The 21,127-nt window shown below is 35.1% G+C and overlaps 1 protein-coding gene across 10 annotated transcripts in view; it reads right to left on the bottom strand.

Annotated features, from left to right (window-relative positions):
• Positions 1-21,127, bottom strand: part of COBLL1 (cordon-bleu WH2 repeat protein like 1) — a 156,805-nt gene that overhangs the window by 68,065 nt on the left and 67,613 nt on the right. For 9 of the 10 annotated variants that reach the window (XM_057505478.1, XM_057505479.1, XM_057505480.1 and 6 more), the window contains one exon: positions 1,952-2,140. In XM_057505478.1, coding sequence (XP_057361461.1) covers positions 1,952-2,140 — 189 coding nt within the window. Of the gene's footprint in view, positions 1-1,951; positions 2,141-3,413; positions 3,507-21,127 lie in introns of those variants that run through there. The other variant, XM_036884011.2, reaches the window with a different exon arrangement.

Genomic DNA, 21,127 nt, shown 5'->3' with positions numbered 1-21,127 from the left:
ACTCAACAACAGTTGGCAGCTCAGAAACAAAAAGCTGACTGATGGAAAATAACTCAGGTTTAGGGACCTGGTAGGCAAACACACTGAGAGGTCAAAAGGGCAAGGAAAATCTAGGATCCTTTTACATACACATGTAGCAGAAATGACTGATGTAAAATCTGAGTTACGTATGAAGGAAAATGCAGCAATCTGAAGAGCAGGCCTAAATTAGACTTGAGGAGGATAAAGAACGTATCTAATTAGAAAGAGAAAATGGAAAAGCTAGATGTCAAAAAGGTTGTGTCAAAGAGGACACCCTAAGGTCTCAGTAATGGACGAGCTTCAGAATGATGAGACAGCACCGTCCTGGTAGACTAGGGAAGTAGACTGTGGATGCAGTTTTCCACAGTTAAGGAAACAGAAGAAAAGCGAGGTCAGGGTAGCATGTGGAAATGTCTAAAAGAATTATGAAGATTGACAGGATAGAGAGGAAAACCTTGATTCTAACCCTCAAGTTCTTCAGGTTAAAACAAAATCTGAAGAACCCAGAAGGCTGACAGAGAAGACAGCAATATAAACGGATGACTGGTACATCCAAGAAGAAATTTTGAGATGTACTAATGATGAAACCATTGTTACTTGCCAGCATCAATGCAGAACTAGGAAATCATACTGACTTTTTGAAAAATTGCTTTGAATGCAGGGAAAATACAAGGCATTGCCTATATTACCTTAGCCACATCCATTATCATAATTTTTAAAACAAGAGTAATAGTATTATCTCAAGGACTGAAGAGTATGATGGCCACTGTCTCTAACTTACAAGAGGCCCTCCTTGCCCAGAGGAGGCACAGCTCAGGTGATCATCTGTCTGGGTTAGAAGCCCACCGCAGACAGTCACGGGTTTCTCAACCCCCTAAATATGGCTTATGGTGTGATCTCCAAAACTACTTTCCATATAAAATAAATGGCAAAATGCCACGTACTTAATTTTAATGAGAATTTAATATACAACACTATGCATTTTTTGCTAATGCTGAACTTTTCTGTTTTCCTGTACTCTCGATAATTTGTAAAGTTACATATAATCTTTATGATAAATCTCAAGATTATCTTGAACAAGTTTCTTCCAGATAAAACCACATTGTAAGAATGTAATACATTTTTGCAATGTATATAATAAATGTAATGTGCTGCTTACTTATTCTTTTGTTAAACACACACACACACACACACATACAAAGGTCAAAACAGCTTAAATTTCTGAAACAGGATACCTGATAACAAATGGTAGGTGAAGGTGAAAGGTGGGACAAGACTACATAAGTATACAACTTCTGTAACTTTCCACTCCAAAATGAAATGGAAAATTACACTTGGCTTTATTCCATTTTTCCAATTTTTATGCAGGTATTAGAAGTATCAGTCTCCTAAATCACATCTTCCCTTCTGCTGGGTTAAAGCTTAACTTTATATTCCTATTAAACTTTAATTTTTAGTAAATTAAAAACTTCAATGAGGTAAAAAAAAAAACCCTGTTAGTTTTACAAAGAGATTTATCTGTTTTGATAAATAAGACAGTATTATATTTTAAGAGTAGTTAGTAACTTCTGCCAAATCAAATTCAGAGAAACAGCTTAAAAGGGAAACAATTTAGGGAGAAGGGGAAAGGGTTTTCTTGGGGACACTTACTTGCTTTGTAAGTCTGACTTACAAATCAATGTAACTGATGACCATTCCGTAACACCATAGTTCTAAATTTCAAGAATCACTTGACTGGGGTTGTGGGATTCATGGCATTGATATTAAAACATTGTTAGAAAAATTTTAATGCCTTTTACCATTTTTTAAATAGATAGCTAAACTGAGGGGTAAGTGAAGTGTTTTGTCAAAGAAAGAAAAAAAAAAGAGGTATACAACTGAAGGTTTCTATGGCAGAAGAAGAAATGGCATTTCATTCACTCCGACGTACCTGCCATGAATAGTAGTAGATTTGATAACGTCCCCCGGAAGAACCACTGAGAGTTCAATGTCTCTGTCTATCATGCTTTCTTTCTGTTCCATGATGAAAGCAGAGGATTCTACAGAATCATCAACTGGAGAAGCATCAAGGTTTTTGGTCTCAGCTGGAGGAAGTGGTGCCTTGGCTTTTGGTTTTCTCCTAAAATAAAAATAAAGCACAGAAAATAAAATATATGTATTTTTAAATTTACTTTCAAATATGATCTAATTTAATAAAAACAAAACATACATATATATATATATATACATTTTTTACATCTAGGGAAAAATAATGTACCAAAATGCTAACCATTAGTTTACTAGGGATGCTAGAATTAAGGAGGGTTTTTTACTTGCCTTTCTTAATCAGCATTTTGTTGTTTTCAATACTACGCCTACATTACTTGGATATAAAAAGAAACATGATAACAAAGATATTTGATAATTACCTGCATCAAGTTCAGTTAATGTGTGTTCACTATAGCAAAGTAAAGTGTAAGATTTTCTTTGATGGGCTAAAAATTCTTCCTGTCTCAGGATGAAGATCAGTATCTCATTTCCTCACCTCATAATACCTCTTATCTTTCTGTCATTCTTTTTGTTTCTAATCTACTGTGTTCTGCTTCTCTATCCAGACTAACTTTACCTAACCTTAAAAGTCTAGCTGAAACCACCCTCTCCTACCCTTCCACTCTCCCAACCCCCTCCACCTACACAGTCTCTCCCTATAGAGCATACACAACAGATTCCATAAATGTGACTTTTTTCCTGCTTACCATTTTCATCTCTCTGCCTATATTTGTAACTCCCTGCAAGAAAGCAGCATGTTGTATTTCCCACTGCACTTAGCGATCAACAATGAATTGTGATTAATTTGATATTTTATATTTCTGCTTGAAAAATGCTACAAATAACTCAGACACCAAAAAGGGACTAGTGGTTACCATACAAGAGATGTTGGGGAGGATGGGGCGGGAGGGAGATGATTAAAGGGCACAGTAATTTGCAAGCACAATATAGGTTGGTCACGGGGATGGAAGGACAGCACGGAGAATACAGTTAATGGTTCTGTAACACCTTATTACACTGATGGACAGTGACCGCACCGAGGGGGTGAGGACTTGATAACATGGGTGAATGTTGAACCACTGTGTCATGTATTTGAAACCAACATTAGATTGTATACAGTGATACTTTAATTTAAAAAATGCTACAAATATTTATTCTAACAAATATGTTTATAGACACCAGGACAACCTCGTAAATGATTTGTAACAGAAATAAGTAGTTATCATCCTGAAAAAAATCACGAGCCAGTTCAAAGATTTGATGGATTCAAAAAATGAAATGTGAAAATAAAGTAACTACAAATAATGAAATACCATTTTTTTGGTATAGTACTTCAAATTAGAGCTTTTGAAAATATTACCTACCTTTATGAAAAGCTAATTGTTTTTGGAACAATGAATACTACTGCTTTCAATTCAGAAAAATATAAATTTTAATTCCTCCCTTTCCCCATTTCCTAGGCACAAAAAAAAAAAAAAAAAAGATGGAAGGAATTCTTTATAGGTAAATATATAAAATGCAGCCATTCAGCATTTTCAAAATTTAAAGTCTTCCAAAGCCAAGCACCTTTAAGCACTCATGAAAAGACAGAAGCAAGGTCCCCAGATTGGGCATTAATTTTCTAAAATAGGCCTTACGTTTTAAAAGTATAACTACAGAGATATATTATACTTTAGATAATACTTATTTTGCAGTAATGACAAAGTGAATTTTTAAAGTGTTACAAAAAATATAACACACTTATAAAATGTATATGAAGAAAAACTTTATCCAATTTCAAAACACTTCTCACCTACAGAAATTGAAAGTTATGTATTTAACCCACATGTATCCTGTAACAGGCAATTATGTAGCAGGTTCAGCAAAACACTGGGGATGTAAAGATGAGAGAGGAGACACAGTCCCCACTCCAAAAGGGTTCCTACCCCAAAAGAAATGACTGACAGATATATACAAAGTCACAAAGAAGTTTTATGATTGTTTTCAATTCAGAAAAATTGTGTAGACGGTACAGCTGAAGCTCACAGGAAGAGAAACCTTCCTAGGAATCCATAAATAGTGTACAGATGGGAAATTTGGATTTGGGGAAATGAATAAAAACTCACAGGAAAAGACAAGAAATAATTGGTATTCCAGGCAGAGAAAAGGAAATGGAGCCACGAAAGTAACTGATACTTCTTAGAATTGACCAGTTTGGTAAAAATACACAGAGAGGTCAAAGAAGATGAGACATCAGTGAATCAATTTTAAGAAACTTTGATGAATAAGAGAATTCAGTAATGCATCTTGGTATAAATTTAACATGCTAAAGTCAGTCACCTATATGAGTGTAAGCAAAATAATCAGAATGTACAATGAAAGAAAAAAGGTTTTTACAGTAGCAACAAAAACAAATCTTAAAATTTGTTATATAATAAATATAACAAGAACTTTGCAAAATCTATATGAAAAAAATCTTAAATGCCAACTTGGCTGTCTCTTGGACTCCAGATTTATAAACCCAATGCCTGCTTGGCATCTGGACTTAGATGACTAACTGGGATCTCCAACTTCTGATTCCTCTCCCCATCTACTCCAATCCAAATTATTTCCTTTCCAACTTTTCCCATCCCAGTAAATCACAGTTCTTTCAGTTGCTTGGGCCAAAAATCCCTTCTCACATAGCATATATTCACAATCCAGTCCATGGTAAATTTTGCCAGCTCATGTAGTTGACCCCAAACTGACCCACAACCCTGTCCACCAAACATGTCAGTTCAAGCTGCTGAATGGTCACCCTGCTCCTGTTTTCAGGTTACATTCTATTGTCAACACAACAGCTGGAGTAATCTTTGTAAAATGTAAACAGGATTGCCACACTTTGTCTCATACCCTCCAATGACTTCTCACAACACCCAGAATCAGATCTAGAGTCCTTCCCTCCCTCCCACCTTCTCCCTAGGCTCACTGCACTCCAAGCCTACGAGTCATGCCTTCTCCTTGAACACACCTAGAACAACCTTGACTCAGGACCCTATTCAGGGTCTGCTCCTGATTTAGGAAAGCCTATTTCTTTGCTTTACTTCTTGCTTTAAGGTTTATCAGCAACTAACGTTCTTGTTTATCATTTCTCCTTCCTTCAAAGAGTGATTAATCCCATGAGAATAGGGACTTGTTTCCACTGCCACGTATCACACATGTATGGATATGCATAGAATCTCTGGAATAATGACTGCCACACAGTAGAATCAATGAATATGATGAATACTTCTCACAAAAGATGAGGAACCTATATGTATAGAGTAGGGAGGGGAAAAAAATTCCTACCACCGAGCAAGAAAATTGATGTCTATATGAGGATTAGCTGCATTGGATTTTTAGAAATTAACTGGTATTTCATTTTTAAGAGGATAAGGATTGAAAACTACACACTGGATTTATTAGCAAGGGATCATTGGGACCCTTACGGCTTTAAAAGGGTTTCACCTAGAAGGCCAGAAGAGAAGCCCACCCACCACACGCAGGGAGGAAAAGCAGCAGAAGCAGCCATGTCCCCGACAGACTTGGCTTTCAAGAGGAGGGTCTTGACAGAGACCGCCATCATCTTCGCATCCCACGCCTTCATCACGCCAGGTCTCTGCTCTCCACCTGAATGCCCTCCCCACCCCCTCTGCCTTCACACACGTTATCTATCCTTCAAGGTCCGGATGGAATCCCACTTCCCTGGGGTGTCTTCTCTCTGTACTGCGCACTGCAATGATCTGTAACAGCTTACACGCTCTGTGCGTGTGACTGTCTTATTTCCTAAGGTAGGGTGAGCCTGTGATCAAAACCTATCTTAAATTACTAAACATAAACCTACTTAGAAAAAAAAAGGAAAGCAGAACAAAGCATGAGTTGAAATATTTATACAGAACTTGTATTAAGTACATCTATTAAGAATATCCCGATTATTACTTCAAATCATGGATTTGTCACCTTTGCTCCTGAAAACTGGACAGCATACTGGCAGTTGGACCAAGATCCTTCCACAATGAACTCAAAATCCAATAAGGAAGATAGAATGTATGGGTAATTAAATAACAAGTACAAAGCAAAAAAGAAGTGTCATAAAATATATGAGTAACCTTGAAAATTCAGAGCCCGGAGAGCAGGCTGGAACCAGCTCTGTGGGGGCGGGAAGGCAGGTTCCGAGGTGCACTTCAAAGAGAAGATATGCATGACTCAGTTCTTGAAAGAAAAGTAGAATTTAGGCAGGCAGAGACCGCAGGATCATTTATAATGTTAGTGTCCAATTGTGATCCACTTCACATTAAATTTGGGATGTGTCTGTATAATTAAAGTTTGCCGACTACATAGTATGATCCAGCAAAAAGAATACCAGGTAGAAAGAAGCTTTGATTTGGCCTGGATCATAAGCAGCTTGAGGACTTTAATATATTTAAACTTTTACTCACTAGCAAAATTTTTACCAACTCTCATCTCTCCCAATGTTCTTAATTTTCTGATTGAGATGTGTTTGTGGAAGCAAAACAAAATTAAATTACATGTCACCCAAGCTAAAGGTATAGTGAAAATAACCAAGTTTATAACCTAATTTAAGCCTAGGAAATTCTGGTAATGCAAAAAAGTAAACAAAAAAGTAACATATCATTATGTAGTAACAATTATAATTTACTGCTGAGAATAACAGTTTCATTAGTATTTCAAAATCACAGTAAGTGCCACTTAAGTTCCCCATCCTTTTTAAATAGGATGTTTGAATCAGTTTTTCCTACCCAGGGCAATGTTAGCTCTCCTTCTACAGTGGCCTAGTTTGGCTCAGTGTCTACTTCTTAGAGGCTGCTACCCTGAACAGTAAACAATAGCAAATTTCACACAAGGTTGGTGGAGAAAGAGGTTATACTGAAAAGGTATTTGAGACAGAAAACTTCTCTAGAGCAGGGCAAAAAGTCATTGATCAATCCTTAAAAATAATAATCTGTAATTTCACAAATAACATGGTGAATTGAGTAGTTATATTTATATATCTCACACTGCAATGAATTTACAGATGAACATTTATTTCTGTTTGAAGCACAGTTTTTTTCCCCCAGTTGAGATATAATTGGTATACATAAAACTAGATGTAATTAATGCATACAATTTGGTAAATTTGGACATATGTATACACTCATGTTACCATCACCATCATTAAGGTATAAACATATTCAATCAGTTCCAAAAAAAATAAGTCATAGTAAATTACTGCTTTATTAAAAGTATCTCAATATTATACTCAATTTTCATAATGAAAAATAAAGTACAATTTCATATTACGCAAAAATGTATTTTTAAAATACCAAAACTCAATTTTAACACAGAATTCAGTTAGCATCATGCTTTTATTATACTGATTGGTTTTTTTATCACTTGATTTACAAAGGTCTTCAAAATTGTGTGTCCATTGTAATCAATACTTCACCTCAGTCAATACTAATATCCTTAAATAAATGAAAAGGAATAAAAGTGAACGTCAGCAAAACAACAGAAATCTACTCAAATACTGTTCTTGGTTTGAAAGAAAAATAGGTTTAAATCACATTTGAAATATATTTACATCCTTAATAAACTACTCAAACCCAATGAGATCCCATCAGCTTGCTGTACCTACATAGTATTCTTAAAGATTTACTTAGAGAAGTACTATATAAAAATACAGATTCAATATTAAAGACAAAAATATAAGAATGGAATTATAAGTTGTAAGACAATAGGTGTTTAAATATGACATTGTAATAACCAAAAAGAAATTTAACAGTCACCCTCTCTCAGTATAGAAGGCTATGAAACATAAGATGCATTGTGCAAAGTGTTGATGAGACAGTCCTTCAAAACAACTGACAATGATTCAATGGCCCCTAAACTATGCATTTCAACTATGAAGTGGAGATCAGTTCCTCAGTGTCTCTCTGTTGGTTTGATGAAACAAGGGAAGATTTTATTAACCAAAACTTCATTCCAGTGGTAGGTAAACATCATGTTTGTGCTTGAGGGAATACAACTAAGAACAACAAAAGAACTCTTTCCTTAAAGAGCGGTTAAGAAAGTCAAACAGCAAGAGGAAGATGAGGACAGCCTCCAGCAGCAATGAGCACATCAAAGGAGGAGATAAAGAATTCCATCAAAACAAATGAGCCACATTGAAGAAACAGAACTGGAAGCAATATAAACAATGGGTCGTGAGATAGACAACATTTACTGGGCACCCACTGTGCGCTCAGCACTATAGAAAAGGAACTGGGTAAGTTAAAGAACCACCATGCACAGTCCTCAGGTACCAGCTACTGGAAAATGAAATGAGTAATAATTGCAAAGATACCCTAAGTAGACCCTACAAAAAAATCTCAATTAATTAGATGCTTATATGTTCCATAACAGTGCAAATGTTTTACATAGGTAATCCCTTAACAAATACTATTCTTTTAAAATACATATATATTTTAGTACCTTAGAAAACTCACAAACACTTATAAAGATTAGCAAATAATTTCTCATTGAAACTCAAAACCACAACCCAGTGCTAACTGGCGCTATGCACAGGCTTCTGCCCAGGGACAAACATCAGCACCAGCCAGGCTCAGCATCACTACTAAGAGCTTCCTTCGAACTTTGTATGTGTCGCCTTACAGCCAACGTATATGGGAGTGTCAGGGCAGCTTGTGAAAATTAGTGTGAAAAGATAGTAAAAAATGTGACTGACACAACAACTTAAAAATTCAAAAACGATTAATAAAAACATAGGGAAAGCGAGCTGTGCAACACTCCTCGGGCCTCTCTTTTCTTTGTCACATAAATATTATTATAAAAAGCCTTATAAAGAAATATGTCTACTTTTTCAAAAAAGGTTAAATACTATTAAAAATTCAAAGAAAAAGTTACTGATAAAATTTAAGACAAAACAATTATCCACGGATTGTTGCACCTTATTATGTTCTCCAAAACAGTATATTAATAAATGTAAAGAAAGAAATGTTCTCCCCTAAAAGGAAGTTAAAAAGTTTGTCATCACAACCACAATGCCCTTCCATAAATGAAGGGACACATAAGCTGTGGTTCATCCTGACAATGAGACATTATTATTACTAAAAAGAAATGAGCTATCAAGAAACAAGGGGGAATCTTAAATGCATATTGCTAAGTAAAGAAGCCAGTCTTTAAAGGCTACATATTGTATGAGCCCAACTATATGACATCCTGGAAGGGGCAAAACTGTGGAGACAATAAAAAGATCAGTGGTTGCCAGGATTGAAGGGTGGGGAGGACGGATGAATAGGTGGAGCACAGGGGATTTTCAGAGCAGTAAAACATTGTATATGCTACTATAATGATGATTATATGTCATCAGTCCAATCCCACAGAATGTACATCAAGAGTAATCCTTAATGTACTCTGTGGATGATTATTTTATATATATATATTCATGAGTTGTGAAAAATGTACCAGTTTGGTGAGATGTACTGATAATAGGGGAGGCCATGCATGTGTAGGAACAGCAGGGAAAGAGAAATAAAACCCTGTACTTCCCACTCAATTTTGCTATTGAACCTAAAGTGCTCTAAAAAAAATCAAGTATATATTTGTTAAAAGTTCTTAGTTGGAATGCTTTTCCAATTTTCAAAAGCATGCTAGGTAAGGAACTAAAAACCATTAAATGTGGATATTATAATTATTAAAATATATGCACATAGGCATTTTAAATAAAAGGAATGTATATGTCAGACTAGAAAGCACACTGGTAGATTAACCAACCATAAAATGAAAGCAGAAGTTGCTTTCAAGTCACAGTCTTAAAAAACTACTCTCAAAAATGTACTTCGACAAATATTAAATAGCATTTAGTTATCATTCTGTTAAAGTTTTAAATCTATGTTGGGGAGTTGGAGTGTGTTACAGTAAACCATATTCAAAAACACTGAATACTGATAAAAAAAAGTCTCTGGAATGAATTTTCCAACCTAAATTTCCTAGCTAAAGGTCTTGTCAAACACTGGCTAGGAGAACTACTTGGAAATAGTGTCTTAAAGTTCAGAAATATTAAAATCTAAAGCAGGATCTTACACAAAAACTAACCTAAAGTTAATCTAAATGTAAAACACAAACTTATAAAATGTTTAGATCAAAACAGAAGAGAAAAATCTTTGGGATCATAGCTTAGGTGAGAAGTTCTTAGACATGACACCAAAAACACAATACATAAAAGATTTTTTTAAAATATTGATAAACTGGACTTCATCAAAAATTAAAAACTTTTGCTCTGTGAAAGACCCCATTAAGAGGATGAAAGGATAAGCCACACACTGGAAGATAATATATGCAAGTCATATACCCAACAGAAAAACATATCCAGAGAACAGAGAGCCCTCTAAATCCAACAGTGAGAAAACAAAGACTGCAATTATAAAATAGGCAAGAGGTTTGAACACTTTACCAAAGAGGATATAAGAATGACAGATAGACACATGAAAAGATGTTCAACATCATTATCCATTGGGAAATGCAAATTAAAGCTATGATGAGATACCACTACATACCTAAATCAAAACTACTGATATTATCAAGTGCAGATGAGAATGTGCAGAATAAACTGGATTTCTCAGGGGAACCCTCCTACACTGTTGGTGGGAATGTAAATTGGGCCAACCGTTGTAGAAAGCAATATGGAGGGTTCCTCAAAAAACTAAAAATAGAAATACCATTTGTCCTAGTAATTCCACTAATAGGAATTTACCCAAAGAAAACAAGATCCCTGATTCAAAAAGACATATGCACCCCTATGTTTACTGCAGCACTATTTACAATAGCCAAGATCTGGAAGCAACCCAAGTGTCCATCAGTAGATGAATGGATAAAGAAGATGGGGTATATATACACAATGGAATATTACTCAGCCATAAAAAGAAAACAAATCCTACCATTTGCAACAACATGGATGGAACTTGAGGGTATTATGCGCAGTGAAATAAGCCAAGCAGAGAAAGACAAGTACCAAATGATTTAACTCATTTGTATAGTAAAAAAACAAAGCAAAACTGAAGGAACAAAACAGCAGCAGACTCTCAGACTCCAAGGGACTAAAGGTTACCAAAGGGGAGGAGTTGTGGAGGATGGGTAGGGAGGGAGGGAGAAGGGGATTAAGGGGCATCATAATTAGCAATCACACATAGGTAGGTCACAGGGAAGGCAGTACTACACCGAGAAGACAAGTAATGAATATAGAATCTTACTATGCTGATGGGCAGTGACTGCAATGGGGTGGTGGTGGGAGGGACTTGATACTATGGGTGAATGTTGAAAACACAACGTTGTTGTTGGTTTGAAATCTTCATAAGATTGTATATCATGATACCCTAATAAAAAGGAAAGAAACTGGATTTCTTGTATTTGGCTTGTACAATGAATGCAAAATGGTAGAGCCACTTTTGGAAACAGTTTGGCAATGTACTATGAAGCTAAACATACACGTACCATGTGACCCAAGCAATCTACTCCTGGGTATTTTCACAAGAGAAATGAAAACTTACATTCATACAAAACCTGTGCATGGATGTTTATGGTAGCTCTCTTCATAGCAACCCCAAACTGGAAACAAACCCACCAAATGTGCTCTAATGTTAGAATGAATAAATTGCGCTGCACCACTACAATGGACTTACTAATAAAACCAACAAAGTCTTGATACATTCAACATCTTGGATGATCACAGGACCTTATGCTGAGTGAAAAAGGCCAATATCCAAGAGTTACGTATTCTATGCTTCTATATATAGTAGAGTCCCAAAGTGATAAACTTAAGATCAAAGAAAACAGATACCAGAGTTGAAAGCAGGGTGTGACTGTTAAAGGGTAACACAAGGGAGTTTCTTTGTGGGGATGCAATAGTTTTGTATTCTGATTGTGGGACATCAAATGAATCTACACATGCAGTAAAATGTCAAAGAAGTATAAATCAAAACCTAAAAATAGAAATACCATTTGACCCAGAAATTCTACTCCTAGGAATTTACCCAAAGAAAACAACTTCTCAGATTCAAAAAGACATATGCACCTCTATGTTTATCACAGCACTATTTACAAAAGCCAAGATAGGGAAGCAACCTAAGTGTCCATCAATAGATGAATGGATAAAGAAGATGTGGTACATATACACTAATGGAATACTATTCAGCCATAAGAAAGAAACAAATCCTACCATTTGCAACAACATGGATGGAGCTAGAAGGAATTAGGCTCAGTGAACTAAGCCAGGTGGAGAAAGGGAAGTGCCAAATGATTTCCTTCATTTGTGGAGTATAACAACAAAGCAAAACTGAAGGAACAAAACAGTAACAGACTCACAGATTCCAAGAAGGGACTAACGGTTACCAAAGGGGAGAGGTTGAGGAGGGTGGGTGGAGAGGGAGGGAGAAGGGATTGTGGGGTATTATGATTAGTACACATGGTGTGTGGGGGTCATGGGAAGACAGTGCAGCACAGAGAAGACAAGTAGTGACTCTGTGGCATCTTAATACACTGATGGACAGTGACCTCAATGGGGTGTGGGGTGGACTTAATATGGGTGAATGTAGTGACCACATTGTTTTTCATGTGAAACTTTCATAAGAGTGTATATCAATGATACCTTAATAAAATTTTTTTTTAAATATGTATAAATCAAAACATTTAAAATTATAAGAATAAAGAATGCATGTAAAGACTGATAAAATCTGAGTAAGGTCTGTACCTGAGTTACTAGTATTACACCAATGTCACTTCCCTGGTTTTAAAAATGTATTATGGTTATATAAGATATTATTTGGGGGAAGGCACAGGGAAACTGCACTATTTTTGCAACTTCCTCCAAATCAAACTATTGAAAAATTAAAAATTAAAATTAAAATACATTTAAGATGGTCATTCTCAAAATTCAATGCATATTAGAATCATCTATGGAACAGTATGTCCCACACTCGACCTATTTAAATAGAATCTGCAAATGGAGTCCAGGTGATACATATACACACATATCCCAAGAAGTAGCCCAGACTTTGCCAAGTATTCCCTCCTAAGAGGGAGCCCACTTTACAAGCCAGACTCGGAGTTTTCCTATTTACACTGGGTGTCTGTATGCCAAGCAACTGGTAGGCTGCTTTCACATTTTCTCGGGAGCAATTAAAACCATTCCCTGTTTCCTATCCATTTTACTACTAGAGGAAATGTAGCATTATAATAGAGAACAAATCAAGCTTTAGAACACCATTTCTGAAAAGCTTCTCATCTCTATCTCAAACAGTTCTTACAAGTTCCTAAACATCAACTCATTTGCTCTCAAGTCTATGGAAAAATTCTTTTGGATGAAAAATTAGTCATTTTCTGATTACATCCAAAGAGTTCAGCTGTTTAATAACAAATACAATAACTACCAAAACCTAGTATGTACATAGTCTATAACCCAATTTCTCTAACAAATGGACAATGTAGGGAAAAAGTGGGTGGGGGGCGGTGAGAGTGGGGCAAGAACTGACATAGAATGAGGGATTTAAGTGACATAAGCCCTAAAGTAATGTGTGAAACTAAATCCAGTTTGGACAAACTGTTAAGAGAATTTAAATAAAAGCTGGGTATTAGATGACATACAGAAGGAACTGTTAATTTTGTTAGATACAATAACACCATAGAAGGTGTGCTGAAAAATAAAAGTCCTTATCACTTACATAGTAAATATTTATGACTAAACAGCTATGGGTGGGATTTTCTTTAAACTGAAGTATCATTGATATACAATGTGATACAACACAGTGGTTCAACAGTTCCCCATATTACTAAAGACTCACCCCTACTAGTGCAGTTACTATCTGTCAGCATAGGAAGATGTCACAGAATCCCTTGCTATATTCTCCATGCTGTACTACTATCCCTGTGACTGACATATTATGATTGAGAATTTTTGTGCCCCTTTATCCCCCTCACCCACTCCACCCACCCCCCTGGTAACCACCAGTCACTTTTCAGTGTCTCTGACTCTACTGCTGTTCTGTTCATTTTGTTTTGTTTTGCTTTTAGATTCCACAAATAAGTGAAATCATATTGCATTTATCTGCCTCTGCCTGGTTTATTTTACTTAGCATAATATCCTCTAGGTCCATACATGCTGTTGCAAATGGCAGGATTTTTTTCTGTATTTATGGCTGAATAATATTTCATTGTGTATATGTACCACATCTTCTTTATCCATTCATCTACTAATGGATACTTAGGTTGCTTGCATAACTTGGCTATTGTAAACAATGTGGCAATAAACATAGGGGTGCATGTATCATTTTGAATCAGGGATTTTGTTTTCTTTGGGTAAATTCCTATTACTGGAATTACTGGATCATACGGCATTTCTATTTTTAGTTTTTTGAGGAACCTCTGTACTGCTTTCCACAGTGGCTGCACCAATTTACATTCCCACCAACAGTGTAGGACGGTTCCCTTTTCTCCGCATCCTCGCCAACACTTGTTATTTCTTGTCTTTTGGATGACAACCATTCTAACTGGTGTGATGTGATATCTCACTGTGGTTTTGATGTGCATTTCTCTGATGATTACTGACGTGGAGCATCTTTTCATGTGCCTGTCAGCCATCTGAATTTCTTCTTCAGAGAAATGTCTGTTCAGGTCCTGAGTAGGATTTTCTTAAAAATAAAAAATGAGAAGACAGTGGAGGGAGGGAAGGAGACAGCTAAAGTAAGATTGGCAAAAATTTAGTGATTTTTGTGGCTGGGTGAGAAGTAATGCAATCTCTCTCCTTTTGTATTTGAGAATTACTGATATAAAACAAAAAATCTTATGTTCTATGGCACAGATGAAAACAATAATTGAAAATAATAACTGAAAGAAAAAATTATTCAGGCTAATCAAAATGTACATTTTTTTAATATATTTAGACCAAATATATATTGATCTGAGGGTCACTTCTACCTTTTCATATGTAAAATAAGCTGTACAGAAAAATTTGTGGAGTTTCTTCCACTCTAATATTCCTAACAAGTGCTTTAAATATGGAAAGATCATTTTTCTTTCTAATATTTCTGCTTTACCCCCAACGCACCTCAAGCCCTAGGCAACTACTAATCTACTTTCTATCTCTATGTACCTGCCTTTTTGGATATTTGATATAAATGGAATTACACAGTATGAGTCCTTTTATGTCTAGCTTCTTTTAACTGACCATAGTGCTTCGAAGTCTGACCGTGTTTTAGCATGTATTTGTACTTTGTTACTTTTTCTTACCCAATAGTATCCCACTGTATAACTATAACATATTTTATTTATCCACTTACCAACTGATGGACATTTGGGTTGTTTCCACTTCGGGGCTATTGTGAATAATGCTGCCGTGAACATTCACATGCCAGTCTTTGTACACACCCCTTTTTCACTTGGCAGTCTTGCTATGGCTTCACAGCATAATTACCTACTACAGAGCAGGTTCCTAGTACTCGGTGTCATTCACTCTGCTGCCGACCAGGCACACGGAAATAATGTAAAGCTTTGATTTCCCCAAATTATTTGAAGTCACTAGTATTTATGCAGGAAAGACCAATAGGTTTTCAAGAATTATAAGCCACATGGACACTATATGAAAAGCCTCAGACACAAACTGATTATTCAAGAAACATCTTGATTATGACTAAAACAACTCAAAACCATAAAATTCTGCTTCTCCATTAAAGTCATTCTTCTTTTAATTACAGGTCAATGTGTTAGTAATATTAAATACACAACAAATATGAGTAATATAATTAAACGTATTTATTTTATGATACAGTAGCAGTTATTGAATAGACTCGTATATCAAACAAAGAGGTAGTTGGTATAATGAAAATACAACATAACTGTACTATGCACTGGTTTCACTACCTAAACCCAGTTAAGATAGGATTCCCCCATAAGGGTTGCTTAGGTAACCATGTAGAGTTGAAAATTATACCTTTAAACTCACACACTGAACTGCTTTAGTATTTTTCTCACTTAGCAAAAAATTCATTTTGGGGAAAAAAAATTTCTAGAGTTTTTAAATGTACCAACAGAATAGATATTTGCATTATCTCAGAAAACAGTTTGAGAATAATGATTTAGGAAAATGATCAAAAAGAAGTGCAAATGTAACAAAAACCACGTAATATCTTTTCAGATACATACAAACACAGAATCAGGTACTCAACTGTTTTCCCAATTTAAAAAAATACTAATTTCTTAAAAGCACAGTGGATTAGGACATATGATGTATTTAGTGTGAAATGACTCTTTTTTCCACCATTTCACACTGGTTCTCAGAAAACAGAGAATTTGCACAAGAAATAAAGTATTCTCAGTTGTACAAAACTCTGGTTGTCTTTAAGCAATGTCCAAAAATAAAAAACCATCAGGATCCCTAACAACCATAGTCCATTAAGAGTTTTACCTTCTTCCCATCTATCATGAAGTCATTTACCTGTTACTAGTATTTTCTCACACTGTTAGTTTGACAACTCTCCCAATAAATTATTTTATATATATTGTCCCTCAATCATTAGCAAACAGGAATGTATTTTATATTCCTGTTTATGAAAAAGGTCAAATTACAGATTAGTTAAAATGAGCTCACTTAAAGTCATCATACAGTTAAAGGCAGTGATGTGTGGGAAAGAAATCTGAACCAGGAGATCAAGAAACATGAGTTTTTCTACACTGCAATCATTTAGTGAGTACCTATAATGGCTTTGGGAGGAGAAATAAGCACAACAGTTACTGCACTCAAAAGATTAATGGTTTATTACTGAATAATCTTATTCTATCCCTCATAAAAAGTCGCAGTTCCCTTGCTCTTCCTTTCTCTTTAGGGGTCTTCAGTTTAATCAGTCAACAAGTGCTGGTGAAGCACTCCTAATAACATCAACAGTGCACTGTATTAAGATACAATGGGTGGGAAACTAATGCATTATAGTTAATTCTTAGAATAATCTTGTGAGTTGTTGTTATCTATACTGCACAGCATAAGGAACAAATTCCAGAGAGTAGAATTAACTTGTCCTCAGTGACAGCTGGTAGACTGCAGATCTAGGTTTTAAACCCAGGATATTTATTTCCAAGACCATTTCCTCTCCTCCATCCCATTCTGTTACTGAATCTCTTACTGTGTGTCCAGCACAGTGAAACAACAATCCAAGATCTTAAAATTCTACTTGGAGTGGTAAATGGAAAAAAAAAAAATCTGAACATTGTGTGAACCTACCCAATAAACACAATTTATTATTATTTTCTCCGGACTAACATCTAAAAGAACTAACTCACCAGAAGAAAAATGTGAGATGTTTGTATGCTAAAGACTAATTCATCAGAACCATGCTTTCATATCCATAAAACTGTAGTTAATATTTTTGAACAAAGGAAATCACCCACATTCTAAAAGGTAAATTATGTCATCTATCCAGTTTAAGCAACCTAAAATACTATTCCTGGCCCTCCTAACTACCATATATTTTGGTTCCAGGGAAAGGTAGCTAATTTAGTGTAGAAATACTGTAAAATCTATCCCAGTTTTTCCTCTGAAGAAACAACAGAAGGAAATGACAAAGAAACATACAGTAGTCTCATTTATGCAAACTTTCCCTGAGGAAATAGGTGGATCAAAAACAAAGGCATATATACATGCCAAGTACCAGTGCTCAATACAGCACAGTCTTAGCAAAGATTTTGTTCAAAAATAGCTCTTAGAATATCAAAGCCATTAAAAGAACTTTTTTGGCACAAGAATTCTGGTATAATAGGTGTGGTCCTGTTATGAATAAACCAAGATGAAGGAGCTAAAATAATAACTGATACATTGACTTTTTTAATCCTAAAATTAAAACCAATCAAATATATTTATTGCAATGACTTCACAGACCATTATTACATCCTTTTTGTCCCCAAAATGTCACATGCACCATCCATGTTATTCTTAATCAATGTTCTTAATTTTTCTACTTTTCTTAATGAAAACTAAAAAAGTAAAAGATAAAAACTAGAAAAGATATTTGTATTTTATCTCAGAAGCAAAACTAATTCTTTAATCTGACAATTTCTCTTAGATGGACTACTACTTACTTTCATGAATTTAATGGGTCATCTTATAAATACATCTGCACTTTAAGAAATGCAAGCTAATTTTGACGAGTCACCTTTATTTTAACTCACTATAAAAACTGGAAGTTATCTTTATGTGCTTCCACAACAGTAAGTCTTAAAGTCAGTAAATAAATAACAACCAAATGTTAACTGCCCATCAATCCATCCAATTATTTTGCTGTTGTTAAATAATAGTTTTACATTGTTTTCTGGCGTTTCTCTTTGGGAAAAAAATAAAATTAGCCAGATATTTTTACAAAAAGTTAAAAACCTTTAACAACAGTCACTCCAACAAATAGAATCATCAGTGGACTACCCACATGACTCAAGAGTCCTATGACATAATTGACCAGTGGCTAAAGTTAAAAAAAAAAAAAGGTGGGGGTGTCAGTAATAGGCGCAGTATTGCAGGAAAGTTGAAACAGTAGGGTTTCAAAAGAATATGTTTCTAATTGTATCTCCATAAATGTTGTTTATGGACTAACCACGTCATTTTGTCTTTGTACAAATAACGATTCCCTTTCCTTTGACAAGGTTAAACAGTAATAGGAAAGCATCTAGACACCCCATTTAAAGCCATAACCGTATAATTCCACGATTCTGTAAAAACGAAACAAATCTCTCACCCAAATTTAATTCTAAAGATTCATGTATAATCATTTCAAACATGAAAATAGAATATAGTTATACTCTTAACGTTGAATGTATAATGAGTTTGTGTTAAATAATTCTATTACTCCCTTAAGTTTTTCCCTTATTCCATTTGGTTCAGTAATTTGCCTTCTAAAGAACATATGCTTAGTGGGAGTAAACAAGACACCCCAGAGGTACATTCTCCTCTTCCTTATTAATGACATCATTAAATCTGCCTATTTATAGTTCAACTATCTGACCTCACGGCCTACATGGATACATGGATTTGTTTAGTTTTTAATCTTCAGTGTGTCCTTAGCAGCAATTAACCAGAGGCAGACAATAACTTGATATATCTTTTTGATCTTTAAAATTAAATAGGGTGAGACTGCACTTTGTTTTGATTTATGTGAACCTTAAATGTGATAAGGTTTCTTTGTGAGTGATATATGAAAAGCATAAATCTCATGTATTTCTATGGGAAACTAAATTTGAATTATGCAAGTCAGATTTGTACAAGATATTTAGAAACACAGCCCTTGTTAAAGAAAAATGTACCCATTCTGATTTCTGATTCTACTGAACTAATTATTTTCCAGGTCTTAAATACATTTTACGATGGAAAGTTGATTTATAATTTGAACACTTAGAATATTTCCTAGGTACAAACAATTGTTACTGCTCTGTTTTCTGAGATTTTTATAATCTTATCACTTCTAAGAAGATTTCCTTAAATACTCAACAGCTATGTTATAAGAAATACTTTTGTGCACTACTGGAGGAAAGGCAACCTGGCCACAGCCACTATGGAAAACAGTATGGAGGTTCCTCAAAAAACTAAAAATAGAAATACTGTATGATCCAGCAATCCCACTTCTGAATATATATCCAAAAGATATGAAAAAGGGATATCAAAGAGAAATATGCCCTCTCATATTTATTGCATAATTATTCACAATAGCCAAGATATGAAACAACCTAAGTGTCCATCAAGGGATGAATAAAAAAGATATGGAACACACACAACACACACACACACACACACACACACACACACACACACAGAGGAATACTATGGGAAAAAGGGAAAGCCTGCCACTTGTGGTAACATGGATGGACCTTGGGGACATTTTGCTAAGTGAAATAAGTCAGACAGAGAGAGATACATACTGTATGATTTCACCTTTATGTAGAATCTAAAACTGCTGAACTCAGAGAAACAGAACAGCTGTTATCAGGGGCTGGGGGTGAGAGAAATGGGAGATACTGGTCAAAGGGTACTAACTTCCAAAGATGAATTAAGTCCTAGGGATCTAAATACACAGCATGGTGATAATAGTTGATAATACTGTATTATATTTGAAAGGTTCTAAGAGAATAGATCTTAAATGTTCTCACCATAAAAAAAGAAATGATAATTATGTGATGTGGTGGAAGTGTTAACTAAAGCTATGATGGTAATCATTTTGCAATATATAAGTGTATCAAATCAACACATTCTACACCTTAAACTTACACAATGTTATATGTTAATTATATCTCAGCAAAGCTGGAAAAAATACTTTCTACCACAGGACATTGTCAGCTCATATCTTTCTTCACCTTATTTCTTGTAAGTTATTATACTTCCTCAGGGAACTATTTGGAATTTCAATTAATGGGAGCATTCTGATTATCCACAGACATCATACACCATAATTTTAGCCTAGATAGAAAGACTCATTTTCACATTTCATCTAAGATTACATAAGGCCAGGCATCTACTTAAGGGATGAGGTAGTGTGACCTTTAAAAAGAGAATGAGGGTTTAACACAATCTTTCTACAAATAAAAGTGCACTAGTGTATGCAAAATGATGAGTCAGGTTCTGTTCAGGGGTTAGCGAAGCAAGCAGTCATATGTAATACAGTACCAGCCAAGTCAGAATTTGCACAAGCAACTTTCTTATTCACATTCATGCTGACAGAGTTAATATTATACTAGGTCTGCTCTAAGAGTAATATGTTAAGGGTTAGTTGTTTTTTTTTTAATTCAGGTAAATTTGACTAAAGGCTATTTTTACTCACTACTTAAAGATGTATTAATACAGAAAGGCCCCATGCCAGGTTGGTACAGGGAAAGAACACCAATCTAGGGACCAAAATACTTGAATTGTTCTGTTAAGGAATTGACCAACTCTGAATCCCAGTTTACTTATTTACTGATGCTGAATGAAGAAAACACCCATTCTGCTTTATAGAGTTCTTGTGAGTATTAAAAAGACAAAGATTAGTACCTGGTACAAGTGAAAGTCTTAGATAAGTATAGCTAT

The sequence above is a fragment of the Manis pentadactyla genome, chromosome 8 (genome assembly GCF_030020395.1).
Source record: "Manis pentadactyla isolate mManPen7 chromosome 8, mManPen7.hap1, whole genome shotgun sequence".
In the NCBI taxonomy this organism is placed as follows: Eukaryota; Metazoa; Chordata; class Mammalia; order Pholidota; family Manidae; genus Manis; species Manis pentadactyla.
This window is presented reverse-complemented; position numbering and strand designations above follow the sequence as displayed.